Here is a 22,104-nt window from a genome sequence, read left to right on the forward strand (position 1 = left end):
GAACAGCATTACATTCAAAGAGCACAAGCAGATGATGTAAATAATAGTAAGAGGCAAGGCTCTGCAGGATCTGGTTCACTGCATCTTGGAGGGAAGTAGGATGGGTTTGGAAGGGGTTTGGACCACAAAAGGAGGAAATGTGGCTGATGGGACATGGAGTTAACTAGAGCTGTGTGCTCAACCCTTGCACGGCTTGCTGACTGCAGGTCCCCAAGGCCCAACTTTTCTCCGAGTCGGAAAAGATAATAAGCCACAGGACAGCATCTCTACTTCGGCTGCTAGGCGTTGCTGTCTGGAAGGAAAGCTCAGAAATGAAAGTCTGGACAGGGAAAGGGCAGATGCCCAGCCTCAGGGCAATCCAGGCCTCCAGCTAGGTTAGACAGTCAACAATATCGAGCCATTTTCAAAGGCCAAGTATATGCTCGGGAAAGCAGTATGGACCTCAGAGTACATTTAGTGTCATGGCTTCTGTTTTACTGATGAGGAAACTGAGACTCAGCAATGGGGCACCCCTTGCTAAAGCTCCCACAGGTTGTAAGGGCTGGGGACAGGATTTGAACCCAGGTCAGTCTAACTCCACGTTCGGAGCCCACCTTCATCACACTAACACCACAGCCCCTTTAGCAGGCCTCCTCTTACCACTGAGGCAGGGAGTGGGTGCCCTTCTTTTCCTACCCCAAGGCCTCCCTCTGACAAGGGTCAATCCTGCTACTGGCACCTGACACACTGTCTGGCCCAGGAAGGCGCTCGACAAAGGTTTGTTGAATGAAGTGAATGATCGTGAGACCATCATCTTCTTCTGGTGACTGAGCTTCAACAAAACCAGCCAAGGTGTTCTAAGAAGACCAAAGCCAAGGCAGTGCAGGATGCCCGGAGTGAGGGGGCTGGGAGAAACCAAAGCCCCAGGGTCTCCTTTATGGGGGGGTTATGAAGGGGACGACTCTAAAGTTGAATCAGGGTGAATGACACCAGGCCCCCTTAAGGGGTGGGGGTCTCAGGCCCACTTGGTCACCTGTCTTTCCCCAATCCGTTCTCCACCTTGTGTGCTGTTACAACTCCCCTAACATCACTAAAATTCCATAGTGGTGCTCTTGGCATCTTATAAGGAGCACAGGGCTATCTGGAGACAACCCGCCTTCCTTTCTACCTGAGAAAGTTTTATCTTCATCACCATTTCCCATTAGAATCCATGGAGCTTGGCATTTTCCTGGTCTGTTGGGGGTGGACAGTCCGGACATAAATGAGAATCTTTAGGCCAAGAGGCTGGGAGTTCCCACTTCCATGCAGAAATGCTCTGGTACCCAAAGGCTCTGTGTGCAGCATCAGATGCCAAAGGCACAGAGAACATGATGAGTCTCTTACGGACAAGAATCTCTGAATTGTGGGTGGAGGTCACAATGGTGGGCTCACTCTTGCACCTGCAGAGGTGTAGGTTTTGGGGGGATCTGCCAAGCTGGAGGGCTGTGTGGAAGTATCACCGTGGAAGGAATGAAATGAAAATACCCTGGTGTAGGATGTCTGCATTGCTTCTCTTATGAGAACCAGAGGCATGAAGTGAAAAGTAGCCTAAAATGCTTCACCTTGTACTGGCCCTGGCTTTATCCACCCTCCTCTGGATCCCAGGGTGGCCACCTAGACTAAGGAGGGAAGTAGGAGAGGTCTGGTAATATGGGTCACCACATGGGAATCTTGGAGAAGCGTCTTCGTCAGAGAAGCTGAGCTGCTGAGCAAAAAGCCCCATTGGAGGCCCTTAGTCACCCCAAACAGGGCCACAGGGACCCTGTCATCCCCCTGCCATACGCAGTCAAACACCCCTATCCATCCGCCCAGGAGTCATCCCTCTCTTCACCCAGCAGAGACATACAACAGGGACACCAGAACAGTGCCATCAGGCATAGAGAGCCAAAGCCAAATGCACTTTATTATTCTGCCCACAGAAGCCCTCTACTGCATTCCAGAACCCACTAAAACAGCACCCGGAAGGAAAACCTGACCCAGGAGGCAGCCTGAAAACAGAGAGCCTGGCTGGCACCCACTGAAATGATGAGCAGTTAAGGCTTTCGGGGATGGCCAGCCTTCGTGACAGGCTTGGAGAGACTTGGAGGGATGCATTTGCAGTGAGCCCTCTCAGAGCAGGCCCCGGCACCCCGGGCTCTGCACAGAGAGAGGGGATCAGGCTCTAGGGTTAGGGTTGAACAGAGGCCAAGTCCAGGCCCTGGATACTGGTCTGGGCTTTCTGGGCCAGTCACTCTCAGAACCGGCCCCCTGGGCAGGGCACGCACATAGGGCGGGGGCTGCAGGTGGTGCGGACCGCACCGGGACCGCAGGAGACCGCAGGAAGGCAGGGGAGGCACGACTTGGCAGACGAGTGGTCAGGAGCACATGGGTTACAGGGCAGCCTAAGAGAAAGAGTAAGTTCAGGTTACTGTGATTTTTCCAGTTACTGTTTTCAATAACTCAGAGCACCGTAAAAATCACCCAGTCCTGCCCCCTTATTTTACCAATGGGAAAACAGAGGGCCAGAGAGAAAAAGGACTTGCTGGGGTCGCATGATGAATTTGTAATAAGACCAGAACTTAAACCCCAGGGCTCCTGACTCCAAATGCTGGGCTCTTCCCAGGCACCATGGGGTCTCCCCAGAACTTTGTAAACTGCATCAGGAAGACAGGGAGCATGCAATGCCACTCACTTGCCCTCCTCGCTCTCCAGCAGGCCTCGGTATGTGTTGATCTCGCACTCCAGCCGGGCCCGCACATCCAGCAGCACCTGGTACTCCTGGTTCTGCCGCTCCAAGTCACTCCTGATCTCAGCCAGCTGGGACTCCACGTTGCTGATCAGGCACTGCATCTGGCCCAGCTGGGAGCCGTAGCGGGCCTCAGTCTCCGCCAGGGTGGATTCCAAAGCATCTCGCTGTGACAGCAAAAGACGAAGATGGGCAGTCAGAGAAGATGCACTTAATCCATCTGGGTCTCAGCAAGTCCTCAGAATCCAAGAACAGAAGCTCAGAGAATCACTCTGAACCCGGATGAACCACAATCAGACATCTCATTTGAGATAGCCAATTAGCCCCTGTAGCCTCCCTGACCTAGAGAGTATCTCCCCTACTAAGGATATCCCTGAGGACGTGATAATTACTCAGAATGAACAACTTACACAAGTACACAGAGCTGCTGCTCGGACATGTCGGTTGCCATAGGTCTCCTGTCTTTTACCCCTGGGACACTTGTGAGTGGGGGCTGGGACCTCATTCCACCCTACACAGAAAGTCCCTGATGCTCAAGAACTTGAACCCCTGAAGCCTGCTTGTGTGGTTAAAGCATGGAAGCCCAGGGTGCTCATGTGCTGCTGGGTTTGGTCCCCCAGGAGCCCCATCTCAAGCCTTGGGCTCACCATGCTCTGCTGGGCCTGCAGCTCGATCTCCAGGGCATTGACCGTGCGTCTCAGTTCGATGATCTCTGCCTGGCAGGACTGCAGCTGCTCCGAGCTGGACACCACCTGCTGGTTCAGCTCCTCGGTCTGAAACATACACACACAGGACCTAGTCAGGAACACCGGGATTCAGCTTCAGAGGTCTACAGAGGCCGCACAGAATCATGAGCCAAGAAGGACCTTCCAGAACACCCAGTCCAACCCATTCATTTCATCCTTGAGGACAATATTGCTTAGGGGAAAGCAACCTGCCCAAGGTGCACAGGAAGGTCAGAACAGAGCTGAGGCTCAAACTCAGTTTCCTGATTTGGAGCCCCAAGGTCAATTCTGTCTGACCCACCCTGTGTCTCTATTACACTGACTCTCTCCAGCTACCTACCTGAGTGTTGAACCATTCTTCAGCATCCCGGCGGTTATTCTCCACCAGGGTCTCATACTGGCACCTCATCTCATCCAGAACACGGTTCAGGTCAACAGGTGGGGCAGCGTCCACCTCAACATTGAGCCGGTCACCAAGCTGGGAGCGCAGCGAGTTCACTTCCTGTGGCACAGATCAGGGTCAGCACTAACTGTCCCAGCTGGCTGCCTCACTCCCTCTGCTCCCCTATGCCCACCTGCTCCCCATGTCCCCCTGTTCCCCCATGCTCACCTTCTTCCCCATGCTCACCTCCTTCCCCATACTTGCCTCCTTCCCATGCTCACCTGCTCACCTCCTCCCCTGTGCTCACCTCCTCATGGTTCTTCTTGAGGCACAGCAGCTCCTCCTTCAGGGACTCCACCTGGGCCTCCAGGTCGGACTTGCACAGGGTCAGATCATCCAGGATCCTGCGCAGGCCGTTCATGTCCGTCTCCACCAGCTGCCGCATGGACAGCTCCGTCTCGTACCTGTGCAGGTACATAACAGGATGCTTGAAGCTCCGTTTCCTTTTTACGTTCAAGTCAGATCCCACCCCAGGCTGCTCTGGTTCTGTGTGTCCCACCTTAAGGCCTCAGTGACTTAGTGCAGCCAAAACCCTGCATCCTGGCATCACCAATGTCCAGTTCTACCAGCCCCCAACCAAGGATCGAGCAGGACACTCACTTGGTTCTGAAGTCGTCTGCGGCCAGCTTGGCGTTGTCGATCTGCACCACCAGCCTGGCGTTCTCTGCCTTGGTGCACAGGGTCTGGGGAAAGAAAGGAAGGACAATCTGCTGGCTGGAGCTCCCCAAAGCTGGCAAGGGCCACCTCCTGAGAGAGGGAGTCAACCATCCCTGGATTCCTGGCATCTGAGGCTCCATGAGGCTTACGGGCACAAAGTAGGGATCAGACCAGGAAGCCTCTATAGCCCCTCCCAGTGCAGTGCCTTTGGGACCCGTAACCTGGCACAGACTGGGAGAGTATGGAAATGCGGCAGCAAAGACTGGCATGGTGGCTAACTCTTGTCTTCCTATCTCCCAGGCCACTGGGGGCTCAGGGCAGGTCATGAACAACAGCGTACTCTGTGATTCCTTGGTCACAAACAGTCCCTGCCAGGAGCCAGCAGGGACCCTCAGGGGATGTGGGCTATGGGCTTCTCCTTCCCTGAGTTCTTTATGGAAAACCTGATCTGCACCAAACAGGTCAAGCTCAATCCCCTCACCTTAAAAAAAAAAATGAAGAAATTAAAACTCATAGAGATAGACCATGCTAGCAGCCAGTGAGTTCATAGAGCCCGGCTCTGGCTCCCCCAGCAGCCAGCTGGACCAGCTAGAATAAGGCACTTAACCAGCCTGAGCTTCGGTGTTCTCATCTGTAAAATGGGCTAATGATATCTCCCTCGTCAGGAGGAGCAGATGAGGCCAGAGATGTGAACACGCTCCATGACCTCCGAAGTGCCCCATGGGAGCAGGGCTACCAGCACAGGTGATCTAGCTTCCAGTCCAGGGCTCGTGGCATCAGACTCCTGGGCAGCCAGAGCCTCTCTGAACCTCCTACCTTCTTCTGGAGCTCCTCGATGGTCCGGAAGTAGGACTGGTAGTCGGGGCACAGGTAGGGCACCTGCTGCTCACACCACTCCCGGATGCGGCTCTCCAGGCTGGCGTTCTCGCGCTCCAGCTGGCGCACCTTCTCCAAGTAGCTGGCCAGGCGGTCGTTCAGGGACTGCATGGTCTCCTTCTCGCTGCCAGTGAGGATGCCCTCCCCAAACCAGCCCCCGCCCAGGCTGTAGCTGGTGGCAAAGCCTCCGGACGGGAGGCAGAGAGCAGGGAGGCAGCTGGCCACCCTGCAGCTGCTCCTGCCCAGCCCAACGGAGCACGCAGAGAAACTCCGGGCCCCGCGGGAGAGGCTCGGGAGCTTGCAAGAGCTGCTGGAGTACATCGCGGACACGCGAGCGGAGCCCCCGCCAGCCCCTCCCAGGCCCTTGAGAGACCCCGAAGAGAAGCTGGCCTTGAGGCCCTTGGAAGCCATGGCCTTGGCAGCCCAGACACAAGTGATGGGTCTTTGAGGCCAGGCGCCCCCCAATGCGGAGAAGCAGCTCTTCACCCCAGGTTTATATCTCTGCTCCAGTGGGCGTTGGCCTTTACAAAGGGTTTTCTCCTCATTAAAGTTAATACCGCTTTCTATAAGAACCCCTCATTACCCTGTTATTTAGCTTCCCATGAACATTTCCCGGCCTCATAAAACGGAAGCCCCGTTGAACTGATGGCTACATCGAGACGTCTCCTCCGCCCCGTGTTGCCGAGAAGACCAAGTATCCGTCAGTTCTTCAAAGGGGCTTGTCATCCAGACAGCCCAGACCTCAGCCTCCGCTTTAGGAGGTGTGGGAAACCACAGCCCCAGTCTTGACTTTCTCTAGCATCATCTCCTTTTATGGGCCCAGGGGAGTAGAGGAGGCCTCCGGGTTGGCCCCTGGGCGATGGAAGAGCAAGCCTGGTTGTTGCAGGAAGCAGAGACCTCATGCCCAAGGAGACACGGGAGGCTCTAGAATGGCCCTGGAAATAGGGCCATGGCGGCCAACTATCCCAGGTTCCGCAGGACTGTTCTGGTGTTAGTGCCGAAAGCCCCTTAACCCTGGGAACCTGTCAGTCCCACACAAAATGGGAAAGTTGGTTGCCCCAGACAGAGCAGAGCCCTGGTGGACAGACCTCCCCCAACTCCCCCCCTCACCAGGAAATCTAGCTGGGTGTATAGCCCCAACATCAGCCCAAACAACTAGCGGTCAGCTAACTGAGCACCTGCCCGTGGTGACACATACCATGTGTAGGAAGGTATGTCTCCCCAGGCCCTGGCTGAGAAGTGGGGCAGCCTTTTCCTGCCGGCTGCCTGGGCGCTGAGGCAGAGTGTGGGGTCATGATCACAGGCCTACTCAGAAGACACAGTCTGAACCTCAGTTTCATCTCCGCTACCAGAGTTGTCCGGGCTGATGTCCAGAAAGCTTGACAAGGGTGGGGTTTTTTTTTCCTGAAAACCCAATGTGCCAAGAGAGGAGGCCTGGGAGAGGGGCCGAGAGCTGAGCCAGAGGGCAGGTGGTGCTGCAGATGGGCCTCATCAGCTGGAGCCCCGTGCGCTTGCTTTCCAGTCAGCCCTGCCGTTTGGGGTCCTGCTTACTCTTCTAGGGACGGGTTTTACCTTCCTGTCGGGAGAACGGCTGTGAGCTGAGCGCCAGCCATCTTCCCGGTGCAGGGCTCACTGCTCTGCCGTGCATGGTCTCTTCACCCTCATGTTGCCCTGTGAGCCCGGGCTTGTCACCCCCACCTCAGAGCTGAGGAAACGTCTAGAACAGCACCTGCTCATGGTGAGTGCTCAGGAACGGCAACCACTAGGATTACCAGTCCCCACATGGGCGGAGTGTAGCTGTAGTCAAGCTGACAAGGCTAAGCAGCTGTCACTGGGGAGCATAGATGGGCTCTGAGCACCTAGGCCACCATCCCCCAGGCCAGGTGCCTGTGTTTGGGGGCCCTCAGATCTAGAGCTCTCATGAGTCACCATGCCCTTCCCACACCCAGGAGCCTGGTGTGACTGGCACCCACCCAACACAATCCCAGGGCCCATTGGCTGCCTCACCTTCTCCTCCCTGGAAATCCATGCCCCAGTGCAAAGGACGCAGCTGAGCTGAGAGCCTAGATGAGCCTCCTTTGGTGTTCATGTTTCCCATCCATATGGGCTCCACCCAAGCCCTGCTAAGTCACAGCCTCCTGTGCTCTGGGCTCAATGAGGGCTACCCTGGATCCACAGGACCCAGAAAAGCCACAGCAGCCAGGGCCTGGGAAGCCTCATGCTGTTTATACAGCCCTGGGGTCACATGGGTTCCTAGGCAGGGCTCCACACCTGTGCTGCCCAGAACGGGTTTTTCTCCCCTACACAGCCCAATTAATGACAAGGCTAATGGTACCAGCCATCAGTCACTAAGTACTTAGGACTGCCAGACCCCAAGCTGAGCTCTCTCTAGGCGTTCTCTCATTCACTGCTCACAACAATCTCATGAGACTAGCATTGCCAATAGCCCCATTTAGTAGGTGAGCAAACTGAGGCTTGGAATGTTTCTGGAGCCTACCCCTGCTCCAGCCCTGCTTTGCCCTCCTGGCTCTGAACGCCCATGGCAATGACTGGTGGTTGATCTGTTGGCCCTCCTTTCACTGATGTCCTCAAATTGTCTGGTGTTTGAGCCCTATCTTCCCAGGGAGACTTGTACGTTCTTGGGGGCAAGGACAGACCTCCTATTTCTCTCTTTTTTTTTTATTTCAAAATCGATTTTATTGCAGCCAAAACAGTGGAATTAACTGTACATAATAAACTATTATATATATATATACACATTTTAAGTTATAGGGAATAAAGTTTATTTTGGCAGATAGTGTTAAACAAAATTAAAGTTGCATACATTATTAACAAAACTCAAGATCCTTAATTTGGTATAAGTGTGACACGTTTTCCTGTTTTCCTGTGTTCTGCTAAATCACCATAACCTAAACATATTTATAAAATATGTTGAAATTTAGCTTTACTGTTTTCACTTATGCTCTGATTCCAAACAGAGCGTTCAAGCACAGTTCTGGCTTCCAGATGTCTCAGAAGGAAAGGGCAAATGAATGAATGCTTCACCTGTGGTGAATTGTGCTAAGTAAGAAAGCAAAGAAAGGACTTTGAGAGAAGGGAAACATATATATATATATAAAAACAAGGGAATAAGGAAGGAAGGAGAAAAAAAGTAGGTAGGGAGCTGGAAGAGAAAGACACTTCCAAAGTCAGTCTTACTATCCCTACTGCTATAGATGGGGAAACTGAGGCTCAGAGATGGAAAGAGATTAGGCAGTTCTGTGTAGAGGAGCAGTGCCCACCCACACTAACACTAACAAACTGTTCTCTGGGCCAAAAGCCATTCTGCCAGAGAGAGACAGGCCCATAAGCCAATTCTATGCTGAAGGCATGGGTAAAAATTCTTGGTAAGTTATTTTAGGTAATTTTATAAAACATATAAGTAATATTTTTAGGGGTGCTTGGGTGGCTCAGTCATTTGAGCACCCAACTCTTGTTTTCAACTCAGGTCATGATGTCGGGGTCCTGAGATGGAGCTCCACATCTGGATCCACGCTCAGCAGGGAGTCTGCCGGAGATTCTCTCTCCCCCTCTCCCTCGGCTCATCCCCCTGCTCGTGCTCTCTCTCTCTCATAAATAAATCTTTAAAAAAAAAATATAAGTAATATTTTTAAAGCTATGAAGTAGCCTCTAAATCATTCTGGGCTATTTCCATTCTTCCTTAGCACTCTTTTTATTAGGACGAAATAATTACCTGGAACCCCTTATCAGCAGGAACCAATCTTGCTTAGTAAGTATCCAAACTACTTTCCCTCCAGGACCTGTGCACTCTGCTGAGATGGGGTCTACACTGTCCCCAGAACATGCAGTGGCCATGCTCTAAAATACCCTTTGCCTTCCTCCTTCCTGCTCTGCCCATCCTTCAAGGCCCCCATTAATTCCAAATCTCCCTGAAATCCCCAGCTCTCAATGATCTCTCCCTGTCCTGAGAACCTGAGAGCCTGCCCCATACCCACACCTGCCATGCCTGGGCCAGCTGGGCCATCAGCTTCTTGAGGACAGGTCCTGTGATCCCACATTGGGTCCAGCTGCTTCCCGGGCACCCCCACTTCTCCCTAGACATGCCCCTGCGTTAGCCCTGGGTTTTTCATGCATGGGTGTTCAGTACATATCTGTTGACAGACTAATTGATCTGAGTGTGTGTCAATGAGCCAGATGGCATCTCGGCAAAGTATATCAGATCAGAGATCAGAACCACCTTGAAAGAAAGGATTATGTTCAGTCTGGAGAAATTTGATAAAATGTAATGTTTTATATCATCTCTCTCTTGCCATCAAGAAAAGAGCAATGACATGGGCATCAAAAGGCTTGAGAAGGCGTCCTAAGCCTGCCACTCGCTGCGCCAAATGCGGGCCCCCAGCAGCACTAAGTTCTGGTCTGCACGGCAGTGAGCGATTTAAGCTGGAACTCAGTCAAGGGTGGGTGCGAGGTTGAGAATAGGAGGGCTTCCTTAACGAGTATAGACACTCTGAAAATTTCATAAAAACCTAGACAAAGCTACATAAAGAAAGCACCCACAATCCCACAGGGCAGAGATGAGGCACCCCATACCCTGTAGAGTGCGCCCATAAAGGGAACGCGCTGTGCAGTGAGAGGAGTTGACTGTGACTATTTGTCAGGACACAACCCAGTGTGGTCTGTCTGCCTGCAGCGGCAGGAGGAGGGCAGCTTGAGCGGTAGTCAGAAGGCTCAGTCACTGCCCCATCCCTGGCTGGTCTCCATGCACCAGCAAACGGGTGGGACGCGCTCTGTGCACCCCCGGCCGCCCACCTCTCCTCTCCGGAGCCTCAGACCAGAACGGGGAGAGGCAGACCTCAAGCCCCAGAGCAGGAGTGTGGGGCACAGAGAGAAGCAGGTCAGGGCGGGGCTGCCCCTCTGACTTTGTCCCGCAGGTAGTAATGATTCAGGTTGGCGGGGAGGGGTGAGACACGATGTGCTGGGAAGAGCACCAGCGTCAGAATCAGAATGGCCGGACAATAGCCTCTTCTCTGCCACTCACTGCCGTGTGGCCTGGAGCAAGCTGCTGTCCTCTCTGGGTCTGTGTTCTCCACTAAAGAATAAATCAGGGGGACAAAGAAGGCGTGGGGCCCTCAGACTTCTCACAGGCCATTCTTCTCTGCTCAGAGGGGTGTCCGGGGCCCAGTGCAGTTAGGCTGGACGCCCGGAAGGTCACAGCTCGGCCAGTAGAATTCGGGGCACTCTGACCTCTGCCCTACAGTGAGCTTCCCTCCCCCTGCTCCACGTCTGACCCCCCACACACACACGTCATTGTCTCTGCCGCCCTTCACTTCAGCCCTGTACCCGGGACTGGGGACAGGGAGTCACCTGGCCCTTCTGCCTTCATTGCCCAGCTCCCCTCCCCGAGGTGGTCTGCCCAGGCTGGCTGCCTACAGTTTGCCTCTCCCTGGTTGGTCCTGGAAACCCCTCTCCTGAACTGTCACCAGTGTCAGGCCTGGGGGTAAGGCAGCAGGGTGGTGGAAGCGGGACAAAGGAGGAAAAGCTGAAGGGAAGGAGAGGGAACCCCCAGATCCAGGCAGGGCAACGAAGGAGGCCTGGCTTGGGAATCTTTGCCCCTTGTGGGGCCGCCCCAGGTGGGTACCCACTGGCAGGGCTGAGCCTGTGGGTAATGGCAATGCCCATCTCTTCCTGAGGGCCAGGGCCCAAGGTACCCCCATTTTTAAATATGTTAATCGTCCTGTCACTTCCTACCACTCAGACCCAAAGAAGACAGACTTGAAACCCAAACCCATAGCTTTACTGTGACCCTTGATCAAACATCCCCACTAACTAACCTCACGAGAATAAACAGAACCAAGTTTGCAATGCCAAGAGAACACACTTTATTGGGTATATGTCCAAGGGACCCTAGTTTTGCATAGCATAAAAGCAGTTAAGTCCAGAAACACAATATAAGAAGTATTTTGGTAGAAAAAAATCTGCTGAGCGGGGAGCCCCTCTAGGGAATGGAGGATCGTCTAGAGCCGAGAGCCATAGGCATGTCCTTGCAGTGTGCTGGCTACAGCGGGCAGGGCTGCAGGTGCTCCCTGGAGGAAATGACTTTCCCATCTCTGATCTCCTCGGTGATGGTGCAGATCTGGGTGCTGACCTGGGGAGCCGGGCCGCTGAGCCCAGCCGGAGCACAGGGCCCAGTCGAGACGCAAGGTCCCCTAACCAAAGGCTTGCATTCCGTGGCACAAGGGTGCGCAGGCAGCCTAAGGAAATGAAATCAGATCAGAGTGCATCTGGCATCGGGGCATGGGACTGAGATTCCTGTTAAACGGATTTAGGGGATAGAGTGATTACAGGTGGGTGAAAACAAGGAATGGCTTCAGTGCCTCTGAAAACCCCAAGGGCTGCAGGGAGGAGGACAAGGAACCCCCAGCCAAGCACAATGGTTGGGGAAGCACTATGGGGCGGGAGGTGGGGGCGGCTTGTGCCCCTGTGATGACCAAGCTGGGACAAGAAAGGATCTCTAGAGAAAGGCTTTGGATCAATCCCTGTCATCTGCACAAAAGCCTCTGCAGGGACTGACACCCTCTCCGAGGCCCCAAGGGCTGGTCCAGGGAGCCCTGTCCCCTCCGGGGCGCACAGCCACTCACTTGCAGTCCTCACTCTCCAGTAGGCGGCGGTAGGTGGCGATCTCTGACTCCAGCCGGGCCTTGACGTCTAACAGCACCTGGTACTCCTGGTTCTGCCGCTCCAGGCCACACCTGATCTCAGCCAGCTGGGCCTCCACGTTGCTGATCAGGCACTGCATCTGGCCCAGCTGGGAGCCGTAGCGGGCCTCGGTCTCTGCCAGGGTGGATTCCAGGGAATTCCTCTGTAAGGGGAAAGAGGAAGAGCTGTTCATGGGAAGGAGTCCCACCCAGAGCCCGGTAGCTCTGGGTATCTGCATATCCCTCATGATCACGCCCCGGGATAAGCCCCGTGCTGAGGCTGGTGGGTCAGGGCTTGCCAGGGGCTGTGGCCGGTCCCTCAGGCAGAGGCCACTCACCATGCTGTGCTGGGCCTGCAGCTCGATCTCCAGGGCGTTGACCGTGCGTCTCAGCTCGATGATCTCCGCCTGGCAGGACTGCAGCTGCTCCGAGCTGGACACCACCTGCTGGTTCAGCTCCTCGATCTGAAACACAAGAAGGCCCAGAGCACGGTCAGACCGAGTGAAGCTCCTTTCAAGGAGAGCCCCTGCTCCAGGAGCCTGTGGTCCCGGATGGCCCCAGCCCCACCTGGGTGTTGAACCAGGCCTCCACGTCTCTACGGTTATTCTCCACCAGGGCCTCATACTGGCATCTCATATCATCCAGAATCTTGTTGAGATCCACCGGGGGGGCGGCATCCACCTCCACATTCAGTCGGTCCCCGAGTTGGCAACGGAGTACGTTGACTTCCTGAAAGAGGAGGCATGATGGCATAAGGTTGTGGAAGGGAAGCTGGATTGAGGGTTCAGGTGGCTGGGTTCAAATCCCCCTCCTCAGGGGCCGGCTGTGTAACCTCAGACAGGATCTTAACTTCTCTGAGCCTCGGTCCCCTCATGGACATATACCTACCTTCTCTGCGGATTTGGGAGAGTAAAATGAGATGATGCAAATGTCAGGCAAATAGAATAAGTGTTATCAGGCACTAGCATCCAGAGGGAGATTTAGTGTCATGGGCAGGTGTGTGGGATCTGTGTGGCCTTAGGCAAATGACTTAACTTCTCTATTGCCTCATTTTTCTCATCTGTAAAATGGGATGGTTGCAAGGATGAAATGAAGTGAGAACAAAATGCAAAGTGTTTCAGATAGCTCCTGGCATGCAGTACGCCATCATCAACAAATGTCAGCTGGAGCTCCTGTGGGAGCAGTGGTCACCATCATTGTGCCCAAGGGTCACCAGGGGCTCCCTGCTGGATGGGAAATACTGGAAGGTCGCACGGCACCAGACTCACATCCTCGTGGTTCTTCTTGAGGCACAGCAGCTCCTCCTTCAGGGACTCCACCTGGGCCTCCAGGTTGGCCTTGCTCAGGGTCAGCTCGTCCAGGATCCGGCGCAGGCCATTGGTGTCGGCCTCCACCAGCTGTCGCATGGACAGCTCCATCTCGTACCTGCACACACAGAGCCCTGCTGAGTCTGCAGGGAGGGAGCCGGGCACAGGCAGGGGGCAGGGGAGGAGCCAGCCACAGGCTGCCCTCCATCAGCTGCAGGGGCTGATTTGGGGTCAGCAGCACGGGGAGCCTTTCCTTGGACCTGGAAGGGATCCAGGGCTTGTGCTGTATTCCCACTTACAGTTCCATCCGGCCTTCCTCCCAGCTCACCAGCTCCCGAGGCCGGGAACAGAGGCAAGAGAAAGCGCAACAAATTGCACTACTGGGTATTTACCCCAAAGATACAAACGTAGGGATCCGAAGGGGTACGTGCACCCCGATGTTTATAGCAGCAATGTCCACAATAGCCAAACTGTGGAAAGAGCCAAGATGTCCATCGACAGATGAATGGATAAAGAAGATGTGGTATATATACACAATGGAATATTATGCTGCCGTCAAAAGGAATGAGATCTTGCCATTTGCAATGACGTGGATGGAACTGGAGGGTGTCATGCTGAGTGAAATAAGTCAATCAGAGAAAGACATGTATCATATGACCTCACTGATATGAGGAATTCTTAATCTCAGGAACAAACTGAGGGTTGCTGGAGTGGTCGGGGGTGGGAGGGATGGGGTGGCTGGGTGATGGACATTGGGGAAGATATGTGCTACGGTGAGCGCTGTGAATTGTGTAAGACTGTTGAATCACAGATCTGTACTTCTGAAACAAATAACGCAACATATGTTAAGAAAAAAGAAAAAGAAGAAGATAGCAGGAGAGGAAGAATGAAGGGGAGTAAGTCAGAGGGGGAGACGAACCAGGAGAGATGATGGACTCTGAAAAACAAACTGAGGTTTCTGGAGGGGAGGGGGGTGGGGGGATGGGTTAGCCTGGTGATGGGTATTGAGGAGGGCACGTTCTGCATGGAGCACTGGGTGTTATGAACAAACAATGAATCATGGAACAGTACACCAAAACAAATTATGTAATATATGGTGATTAACATAACAAAAAATTTAAAAAAAAAAAAGAGAAAGCGCAACAGACCTTCCCCCCGATGAGGCCCACTCACTTGGTCCGAAAGTCGTCAGCAGCCAGCTTGGCATTGTCAATCTGCAGGACTAGCCTGGCGTTCTCAGCCTTGGTCAGCAGGATCTGAGGAACAAGGGGCATCCCATGAGCTAGGAAAGGCCCAGCAGTGTGGAGTGGGTGGGAGGGACTCACCCAGCTCACAGAGGCCATGTTTCTAAGTACCCCCGGTACCCTCAGCAACCCCAGCCCTGAGCCCAGGTATGGAGGGAGCATCAGTCTGGGAGGGGCATCCCTAGAAGTAGGCCCCAGAGTGACACACCGGGATGCCTCAGTGTAAGGTGGAAAGAACAGGTCACCCTGGATTCAGATTCTGCATCTAGCACTCAGAGGCTGTGCGATCTTGGGCAAGTGGCTGAACCTCCCTGATATTTAACTTCTGTATCTGTTAAATGGGTCTAGTAATACCCATCTCTCCAAGATGAGGAATAAATAATCCAATGGATACAAAGCATCAGGCACGGTGCCTGCATCCAGTAGGGGCTGGGTATAGGTTATTGCCCTTCCTACAGCTGAGACAGTGATGGGGGGAGAAGGATGGCAAGCAGAAGACTCACACGGAGGTCTGGGTCCCCCAGGAAACCAGAACCCCAGACAGAAGAGCTTGCTCTGGACAGAGAATTCCCCGAGAGCTACTATCAGTGGGTAGTCCCTTGGGATGAGACAACCCCCTCCCCCCAGAGCTGGGGATGCTGGAGAGGGGCCTGGTCCCCATTACCTTCTGCTGGAGCTCCTCGATGGTTTTGAAATAGGACTGGTAGTCTGGGCAGATGTATGGGATCTGAGACTCGTACCACTCCCGGATGCGTTTCTCCAGCTCCGCGTTCTCGCGCTCCAGCTGGCGCACCTTCTCCAGGTAGTTGGCCAGGCGGTCGTTCAGGAACTGCATTGTCTCCTTCTCGCTGCCATTGAAGGAGCCCTCGCAGAACCAGCCCCCACTACCAACAAAGCCAGAGGGGTGGCACCCAGTGGACAGGTAGGAGCCAGGCAAGCAGCTCCCGAAGCTGGACAGGCCCAGCCTGACAGAGGAGGTGGACCCCATAGCACCAGCAAGACTGGGTACCCTGCAGGAGCCCACAGAGCGGACGGAGGACACCCGAGAGAGGCCACCTGCTGGGCCACACAGGCCCTTGGCAGATCCAGAGGAGAAGATGGGGGAGCAGACCTGGGTGGCCATGATCCTAGCAGAGGAAGATTGCGGCTTAGCAAGGAGATCAGGTTCTAGGCTCTCAAGGCCTCTCTGGAGTATTTATATACATGTTACTCTCGGGAAAGCTAATCTCATTAGAATGTGATTTTTGCTACCCATCCAGAATTTCTTACCTTATTAAAAAAAAAATTTTTTTTTTAATTTTGTTTGCCAAGTCAGGACTCTTGTCTATTGTCATTTCCTGGCAGAATATGAATTTTATTGCCTCTTCAAAGTCTTTGCACCAGATCCCATAAATCGGGAGTGGCCTCACAAATGACATTTGGTTCCTGCTCTCTCTGCTGTGCCTTCCCCTGAGCATCCCGGTCTGCCCACTTGTCACCCTCATCCACTTGTCACCCCATCCACTTCCCCAGTGCTCACAGGTGCTCAGGGACACCTGGGCCCCTGGGATGGTTAAAAGGGAGCAAAGGGGGCTACGATTCATGGGGCTACTGTGTGCCAGGGTCCTGGTTACGTCCTTTACACCTCACAACAATCCTGGGAGGTGGCCAATCTGTCTCCATTCCACCGATGTGGAAACAGAGACGCCGAATGGCTAAAAACGAGCTTGCTCAAGGTGAACAGGCAGTTAACTGACAGAGCCTGGAACTGAGACCAGGGCTCTAAGACCCCAAATCCCACACTCTTGTCCCACCGCTTCTCTCATACAACCAAGGGCAAGTGCAGGCACCCAGAATTTAGGGACCAGAGACCTAGGTCCAAATGGTGGTTCTGTGGCTCATCTGCCCTGTGATGTGAGCATATGTCACTCTCTGGCATGCCTCAGTGTCCTCATCAGGACAGCGGAGGTCATCAGCCTACCCTGCCTGCCTCACACAGATATGAGAAGAATCAAACAGAATAGAAGTCAAGTGTTTTTGAAAGCCATTGTGCACTATAGAAATATTGCTTACACGGGACAGTCTTTGATGATGGTTTATGGTTGTGGCCGGCAGAGGATCATGAATGTGAGCCCCCAAAGGGGCTGCTTTGGAGGGTGGTTTCCTTTGTGACCTGCAGGTCTCTGAACCTAGGAGAGTAGAATCAGGATCCTGAGGCAGGCTACACTGAACCCCCAGTCCCTGAGAGATGGGTCAATGCAGATGACCAGAGATGGCTCATGCAGACTGTTTGGACAGGGAAGGAATAAGAACAAACGAAGCACTGCCAGGTAGTTAAGCAAGCTGGGAGGAGCACCTGAGAATTCACCACCACAGGTAAATTCCTTCTTCTGCCTCACAAAGTGGGATTTCCCAAGGCTCGGGCAACCTGCTCGCTCTTCTCCCACACAGACTTGGTTTGCAAGGCTGGCGTTTATGGAAGCATTTATGTGCTTCTGAAGTTGTAATTTAGTCAACCTCTTAAAACGCTTTATAAGCTTCTCTCTGGAATTACTCAAGAGGGTTGGCGGTGGTGCACACGCCTCGCCCAGCGCAGTGGACACCTCGACGGGTGCCTGAGAGCAGCCCCTCCTGGGAGTGAGAGCGGGGACCTCAGGCTCTTACAGCAGGCCCATCATCCCTGCTCTCCCGGCAGAGCCTCCGCACTGTTGACATCGTAGACTACAGAATTCTTCGTGGTGGGGGCCTTGTGTGCATTGTAAGATGTTGGCAACATCTCTGGATTCCACCACCAGATGCCAGTAGCAACCTCCTCCCCCAGGTGTGAACCCCAAACTGTCTCCAGACCTTGCCAAATGTCCCCTGGGAAGCAAAACCACCCTCGCTTAAGAACCACTGGCCCATCAGGACAGGGGCCGGGGCTCTGAGCAGACCTCCTACAGACACCCCCCTTTACTTTCTAGGAAAACTAGTGCCGAGTCTGGCTGTCCCTCCGGGGCCCCCTTGGGCAAGTCCTTAAGGTGCCCAGGCTTCGATTTACTTCATTGATGACACAGCACGCTCATTCTTAGGGCTGCCGTCACTGAGCCTGGTGTGGCTCTTCTCTGGGGTGTCAGGCTGCCGGGCATCAGAAGTTAGTGTTCTCATTTTCTGGGCTTCTTAAGCCCTTCTGCTGTGCCATCCACATCTGAAGATGAGGCTAGGTTTCTTTCAGGGTAACTGCTGCTCTGGAGGTCCCATCACTCTCAGCCTGTGCATCAGGAGGACCACCATGGGCCAGAGTCCAGACAGGGGTCTTCCAAGCTATGAGGAGAGGCACACACCTCTCCTGGAGCAGGTGACAAGAGGGCCAGAGAAGGGCTTTTGGTCCCTCTTGGTCCCCTGCCTTTTCTCCATGGTGTAGACTGCAAGGCCACCTCTCAGAGGGAAGCGTGGAGGGGGCCTCATGGGAGGAATTCCTCTACTTTCTTCCACCCAGGAGCCGGGACCATCGCAGGATGAAGTGAGGCCCACAGGATGAACAGATGCTCTACCTGTATCAGGAAAGAGAAGCCGGGGGGGGGGGGGGGGGACTCACAGAGCTGCTCCTCTCCCAGCACAGGCCCAGGGATCTGCCCACCCCACTCCCCCTGGTGGCCCCACCCTGGAGAAAATCCACCTGTTCAGTGTTAAGGAAACCAGAAGTGCCCACTCATCAGGTTTTATTTCAAAATAGAGCCCCTATTCTGAGACCATTCTTTCTAAGGTTAATCTAAAATACACTGGGCTAAGGATAGAGGGCCTGGACTCCAGGCTAACTCAGCCCCAAACTCCCTGAGTGAGCCCTGTCCACTCCGGACTCCAGAGCCCCAGTCTGAACAGGAAGGGCCTAGACAAGGCCAGTTTGAGGTCCTTCCATCTCAGACATTATAGGCATTTCCTATGCAGGGGGCCAGGAGTCGCCTGGACGTGTCTGTGACTCATTCATCATCCCCCACAGCCACCATCCCTTCTTTGCCACTGACCTACAGAATAAAGGAGTAAAGAAGAGTTACAGACGGTCAAGCTCATGACATAGTTTCTTTTCTCGTTGTTGTTCTGTTTCTGCAAACTCCCTTGGACCCCAGGTCACCCTTTGCCTCCACGCCTACGCACCACAAGAGCTATGGCATGGGCTTCCTTCTGACCTTCCCTCATAGGCAGAAGCCACATTAGGTCACCTCCCAGGGCTGCTCCCCAGAAGCCCCATTCGGAGGTACAGCATCACCAGGATGTTGAGCGGGCATCCCAGCATGTCCAAGCTGAAATGACATCTCTGGCCAACTTAGCCAGGACATGGCTTTGCAAAAGAAGGGGCTCGGATCATGTCAGGCTGGACAGTGGGGGTCCTGGGCCTGAATTCAGCCAGACCTCAGTTCAAGCTACTCAGTCACTCTGAGCCTCAGATTTCCCCAAGAGGCACCACATTCACGGGATCGGAAGACGTAAATGGACACATGCTTGATAAATAGGAATGGGTGTCATGGATTTGAGATCAAAACTGTTCTTAGAACCCATCTAGTGTGAGCCCCAGTCAAATGCTATAACCAAGGGCACAAACCACTCGCCCTGGCTTCATGGGACACTGGCCTACCCCAGTTGTGCAAGGAAAGACAGTGGCTGGGACCATGTCCAGAGCAGCAGGGACCCCCCCCAGATGAGGCCTCTGACCCTTATTCTAGCAGCTTCCAAAGCCACCTCCACTTCCTGCTGGCACAAAGTGCTGGTTTTAGAGCCACAGAGCTGACAAGAGGCTCTCTGCCCACCGTGGCCCCAGCTTCAGGGGCAAGAGGATAAGTGGAGATGCTGCTGCAGGAGCATAAAACACCCTGGCTTTTCCCAAGCCTACCTTGGAAGGCCACCAAGTTCAAAATCAACCACTGGGTTTGTGGGGCCTTTTTTTGGTAAGAAGAAGTTTCCGTTCCCAAATGAGCTTCCGTCTGAAAGCCAAGGTTCTCCATGGACAACGACCCAAAAAATCAAGCCTGAATCTCCTTCCCAGCAGATCAGTCCCTTCAGCATGGAAGGGACCAGGCACAGCCCATCACAGTGTGCCCAAGGACGATAGCAGAGTTCCTCTTTTCCTGCTTCTCGGGGCTGTGGTTAAAAGGTGCCCATCACCACCACCACACAGTGCTCCAAAGGCATCAGGGGAAGAAGACAATGGACCATGGGGCAGCCAGGTCACCTACAAATGGGCGCCCAAAGGAATAAGATCATTCCAGAAGCACAATGTCTCGTGCTCAATCTCTCTCTGACTGGCCTACTGGCTTAAGCATGAGCTCCCTGGCGTTCTCCTGGTACCTATTTGATCTTTGATGCCCATACACACAGGTCCTACAGAATTTCCCACTATAAGAGACGTCTAAGAAATACTGATCCCAGGAGCACCTGGCTGGCTCAGTCAGAAGAGCACGTGACTCTTGACCTGGGGGTCGTAAGTTCGAGCCCCACGTTGGGTTTAGAGATGACTTAAATAAATAAAGACTGTTAAAGAAAAAATTTTAGTAAAAATAATTTTAAAAAAATACTGATCCCAAGTCTTCAACTCTTTAGACCCTACAACAGCACCCACCCACCCAGAAATGGGGAGACCCACACTGATCTTCATATCTTCCCCCCACACAACTACTTTTTCCATTTATTCAAGCAACGAAGTGCGTGGAATTCCTGGCCCCTCCCCGAAAAGTGTGGTTACTATATACTCTGTGTCTAATAACCACATCAAAAGCTCGTGCCGAATCTGCCTCCAGCTGTTGGGTTCTAGTGCAGACATGCAGTAACAGGTACACAAAGTTGAAGGCAGCATTATGGGAGGGGGAAAAAAAAAAACTTCAATTAAGACATTTTGAGCCACCAATTTGATTTGTCCAAAGAATCAGAGAAAGGTCTCGCTTCTTTAGTCTTGATGATAGGAGACTCAGAGCTGTACCCAGACCTCCTAAGGATATCTTTGCCAGATTTAGCAAATAAAAGTGCATAAAAATATTGGGACATACTTGTACTAAAAATTATTCATCTTCTATCTGCAATTCCAAATTAACTGGGCAGGGCTGCCATTTTTGCCCTCACAGGCAACAGCGAGCAGGACTCAGATGTACCCTGCTGGGTTGTGCTCTCTCTCGTCCTGGCCACCTCAGGGACATTCCACCCTCAGAGCAGCTGCCTTGAGCAAGGTGACTCAGATCTTCTTAGGCAAGATTTGGCAAGTCCCTCCCTGCTCATTTCCACTCCCCCCGGACTGAGTCCCAAACCTCCACCTACCCTCTGCTGCTGCCTGCCCTCACCAGGCTCAGGATAGTCTGGACACACCCTAAGTGGCGAAGGGGGTCTTTCCCCACTCCCTGACTGCCCCTCTAAAGGGCCCAGAGCCCATGCTCAGAGGCCTGGGGAGAGCTGATGAGCGGTGGCTCCTCCAGAGACTCAAGGGCTCACCAGGGCTCCTGGGGATGTGGCTTCCCAGCCTGCTGCTCTTTGCATGGCCCTGACCTCACCCAGATTAGGCCTTGAAATTCCCACTTCACCAGCCCTAGAATGCTTCCGGAACTCTCATTTCCCCCACCAAGATACAAAGGTACTTTCTCTCCCCCTGGGGTATAATGTTGGCAATTGCCCGGGGCGTCAGGATTCTGCTCCAAATGGCTGTGGCCTTGGAGGAGGCCCAGAGAGCCACCCTGACCCCCATCTTCAGCCATACCTCTCCAGTTCTCTCTCACCAGGCTCTGCCTCTTGCATCCCAGGCCCACTTGCCTCACCTGGAGCCAGCTTTTCCTGCACAGCTGCGTCCGCTGACAGCTCCCATCTGGAAGAGTCCAGGGCCTCCTGCTCAGATCCACTCAGCCCCTAACTGCCCCCCACCCAGCTTTTATGGAAAATTCCAGAGCTGTCACTGCCCTCCCCGATGTGCCTAGGGAACCTGTGGTTTGTGGGAGACGCGCAGCCAAGCCCACTGAGAGAAAGAAGCGGTACCTCAGTCTCCCGCGTCCCCTTGGTTCAGGTACCACTTAAGTGAACTACAAAGCAAATTTCCCAAACACCCTCTTCAATTGGATTCCATTGTCCGAATTTACAGGGCCTGGTGTGCACTTGGTCTCAGTATCTCCTCCTCACGACAACATGTCTGCAAACCAGACAGTGGGCTCCAGGATGTAATTAACTATGCTTTATACTGTGGATTCCACTTTCAAACTAGTCTGAGATCCTTGGATGAAAGAAGCCACAGAGTCATTATGGCTGTTCATAAAAATGGGCCTGAAGAGTGAATACCAGCTCTTTGCCAACTGCCCCCTATTCGCACCCCCAGCAGGTGCCTGTACGGGTCTCAGCACCCACCCACCAACCTGATCCCTCCCAACCTCTGTGGGAGGATGGAGTCTGATGCGTGCTCAGCTCTTGCAGAACCTCCCAGAGGAACTGCT

At 53.6% G+C, this 22,104-nt stretch overlaps 2 protein-coding genes across 2 annotated transcripts; both read right to left on the reverse strand.

The window, feature by feature from the left end:
- Nucleotides 1-2,251: 2,251 nt before the first annotated feature.
- KRT35 (keratin 35) lies at nucleotides 2,252-5,854 on the reverse strand. The gene is made up of 7 exons (XM_027626164.1): nucleotides 5,384-5,854; nucleotides 4,511-4,593; nucleotides 4,158-4,314; nucleotides 3,809-3,970; nucleotides 3,391-3,516; nucleotides 2,690-2,910; nucleotides 2,252-2,399 (listed from the first exon to the last, which is right to left on the reverse strand). The coding sequence occupies exons 1-7, from the start codon at nucleotides 5,852-5,854 to the stop codon at nucleotides 2,252-2,254; spliced, it is 1,368 nt and encodes a 455-aa protein (XP_027481965.1).
- A 5,644-nt stretch (nucleotides 5,855-11,498) lies between these two features.
- Nucleotides 11,499-15,812, reverse strand: KRT36 (keratin 36). The gene is made up of 7 exons (XM_027626149.2): nucleotides 15,354-15,812; nucleotides 14,619-14,701; nucleotides 13,407-13,563; nucleotides 12,706-12,867; nucleotides 12,477-12,602; nucleotides 12,082-12,302; nucleotides 11,499-11,694 (listed from the first exon to the last, which is right to left on the reverse strand). The coding sequence occupies exons 1-7, from the start codon at nucleotides 15,810-15,812 to the stop codon at nucleotides 11,499-11,501; spliced, it is 1,404 nt and encodes a 467-aa protein (XP_027481950.2).
- Nucleotides 15,813-22,104: the final 6,292 nt, after the last annotated feature.

This window comes from Zalophus californianus, chromosome 16 (genome assembly GCF_009762305.2).
Source record: "Zalophus californianus isolate mZalCal1 chromosome 16, mZalCal1.pri.v2, whole genome shotgun sequence".
Taxonomy (NCBI): Eukaryota; Metazoa; Chordata; class Mammalia; order Carnivora; family Otariidae; genus Zalophus; species Zalophus californianus.

Excerpts from the sequence above, each read along its gene's own strand:
- KRT35 (XM_027626164.1), bottom strand. The coding sequence starts at position 5,854 with ATGGCTTCCAAGGGCCTCAAGGCCAGCTTCTCTTCGGGGTCTCTCAAG. Across the intron at positions 4,315-4,510 it reads GCAGACGACTTCAGAACCAA|GTACGAGACGGAGCTGTCCA; the intron begins GTGAGTGTCCTG and ends GTACCTGCACAG. Across the intron at positions 2,400-2,689 it reads CTGGAGAGCGAGGAGGGCAA|GCTGCCCTGTAACCCATGTG; the intron begins GTGAGTGGCATT and ends TCTTTCTCTTAG.
- KRT36 (XM_027626149.2), bottom strand. The coding sequence starts at position 15,812 with ATGGCCACCCAGGTCTGCTCCCCCATCTTCTCCTCTGGATCTGCCAAG. Across the intron at positions 12,303-12,476 it reads TGCAGGCCCAGCACAGCATG|AGGAATTCCCTGGAATCCAC; the intron begins GTGAGTGGCCTC and ends TTCCCCTTACAG. Across the intron at positions 11,695-12,081 it reads CTGGAGAGTGAGGACTGCAA|GCTGCCTGCGCACCCTTGTG; the intron begins GTGAGTGGCTGT and ends TCATTTCCTTAG.